The 2,500-nt window shown below is 41.0% G+C and overlaps 1 protein-coding gene across 6 annotated transcripts in view; it reads right to left on the bottom strand.

Moving 5' to 3' along the window:
- Nucleotides 1–2,500, bottom strand: part of Ten-a (tenascin accessory) — a 1,550,399-nt gene that overhangs the window by 477,425 nt on the left and 1,070,474 nt on the right. For all 6 annotated transcript variants that reach the window (XM_070084924.1, XM_070084928.1, XM_070084925.1 and 3 more), the window contains one exon: nt 2,481–2,500. This exon is cut by the window's right edge and continues 97 nt beyond it. In XM_070084924.1, the coding sequence (XP_069941025.1) occupies nt 2,481–2,500 (20 nt within the window). The remainder of the gene's footprint in view (nt 1–2,480) is intronic.

The raw sequence follows: 2,500 nt of genomic DNA, 5'->3' as shown, positions 1-2,500 counted from the left end.
ATATAAAGTAGTGAGACGAATCGACAAGGTGGACAGAGACAGAATGTTCCAGAGATGAGACACAGCAACAAGGGGTCACAGTTGGAAGTTGAAGACGCAGATGAATCACGGGGATGTTATGAAGTATTTGTTCAGTCACAGAGTTGTCAGGAAGTTCAATAGTTTGGGAAGCGATGTAGTGGAGGCAGGATCCATACATAGCTTTAAGAAGAGGTATGATAAAGCTCATGAAGCGGGAAGATTGACCCAGTAGCGGCCAGTGAAAAGGTGGCGGGGCCAGGAGCTGTGACTCAACCCCGGCAACCACAACTAGGTGAGTACAACTAGGCGAATACACACACACACACAAACACACACACACACACACACACACACACACACACACACACACACACACCAACTAAGAAATATTCCAAAGTTTATCTCATACAAGCTTTTTCAACTGTCTCCTCCCAAAAAAAGCATTTCTCCTCTGCTTCAAAAAAAAGTCATCCTGGGCACTTCCTCTGCCCCCTTCGCTACTTACGACGGTGAGGTGAGTGTGTGTCAGAGTGAACCAGAGTGTGTCACAGTGTCTCTCAGTTTGTGAAAGTGTCTCACAGTTCGTCATAGTGACGCAGAAGTTCTCAGTGTGTGTCACAGTATTTCAGTGTTGGGGTCAGTCATCCAATTAGGATCTCCAAACACTCAACTCCAGTTGTCGACTGGAGGCCTATGGAGAGAGTGACAGACTCTTGAGTGAATGAAGAAATCTAGTGTGCATGACGGATTACTGAATAACTGAAGAACTCTGAATACTTGAAGGGTTTTTGAGGCACTTTATGTGAGGTACTTTTAATGTATGTGTGTAAGAAATGCTCTTGAGAATGAGAGAGAGAGTATTTTTAATGTGAGATGCTTCTGAGTGTGCGTGTGTGTGTGTGTGTGTGTGTGTGTGTGTGTGTGTGTGTGTGTGTGTGTGTGTGTGTGTGTGTGTGTGTGTGTGCATTCTTATCATCTTTAAATATCATCTTCCTTCTGATGTCCCGATTGAACAACAAATTGAAATGAAACTATCTGATGTTTTGATGTCTTCAATCACTCTCTATATTCTACTCATTTAATGATGTTCAGAATCGACCGAAACGTTTCACTTTATATTAAATTAGTTAAATAAGACTGGTGTGCAACACTTGGGTATCTATTTGAAGGTTTCGCCGATCAGCGGTTCTCTCAGTGCAGAGATTAAGTACAGAAGACCTTGTAAGATGAGGTAATCAGTCCCTTAGTCTTGGTAAGTGCTCAGTCAAGGCCGAGTGACTGATTTATCTAATCTTCTACTGTCTTCCGTGTACAGTCTATGTAATGAACCGAGAAAGCCACTGGTTGGAAAAACGTCTTCAGTCAAATTTTCGATAGTGTAAAGCACTGAAATAATGATTAAATTTGTTGCTTAGTCGTGAGTACCTGCCGGTAGTGTACTGTGACTTCCTAGATACAATTCACTGATATCCCTAAATAAGGAGTGGAACCTCATAACGACGTTTCGGTCCGTCCTTGACCATTGTCAAGTCACAATTGGTGAAATGTTCCAGCCAAGGAGCTGTGACTTTTTCATTCTTCCGCGCTCCTCTGGTTACATATTCCTATGCTAATTTCATCCTGCTTCTCTGCCTCAATTGAAGATCAAAGATAATTCTTTGCTCTCCTCGCTGTCACTATTTTCTGGTACATATTCCGATCTATAATATTTCTTCCCCTGAGTGGTTAAGGGGGACGAAGCTTCCCCGGAGGTAAATATTTTCCATTTTTTTAATTAAAGGTCAATTTTCACTCCCTTATATTGACCAGTGACCACAAAAACACCAAGAAATTTCACATATAATCCACAAATTAAATGTTATAAAGAAGATTTACTGATTTTTTTACAGCGTCCTAAGATTTTTTAAGCCCCCCACCCACCAGATTAAAATCCTGAGTACAGATAAGAATCGCATCTGTCTCGCACTCAGCAGAAGGAGAATCGAGCCTCCACCACGTCCTGTACTGAATGACCCACACGGGTTTAGCACTTAACATGATCATCACCAGCAACATGGAGTCTCTTTCCAAAGTTCTTGTATAAAAGTTCTGTTCTTTGGCACCGACTGCGGAACCGTCAGTTCTAAATTTATTTTAATAAGTTCTCTAAAACAGTAGAACACTACATAATTTTCTTGCAATAAAGATTTTTATTGGAAGAATAGAATAAAAATTTCAATAATTTTTTTTTGGAATTAGTAGTAAGCTGAGCGGAAAAACTGACACGTCCGAAGTCGTCAGTCACGTGTCCTAACGTCAATATTAGGACGACATCTGGCAGAGATCTACGACTACTGTCGTCCTAAGGTCGTTCCGGACAGTTAAGAATTTAACAAAAAAAAAAAAGTGTTAATCCAGAGGACATGATCTTACTTAGAAAAATTAGTCACGTTTCATTATGTGCTTTCTGCCCGACTTACTTTGAGTTGGTCGGGTGGTG

This window comes from Cherax quadricarinatus, chromosome 14, assembly GCF_038502225.1.
Source record: "Cherax quadricarinatus isolate ZL_2023a chromosome 14, ASM3850222v1, whole genome shotgun sequence".
NCBI lineage: Eukaryota > Metazoa > Arthropoda > Malacostraca > Decapoda > Parastacidae > Cherax > Cherax quadricarinatus.
The sequence above is the reverse complement of the archived record's forward strand: the minus strand, read 5'-3'. Positions and strand labels throughout refer to the sequence as shown.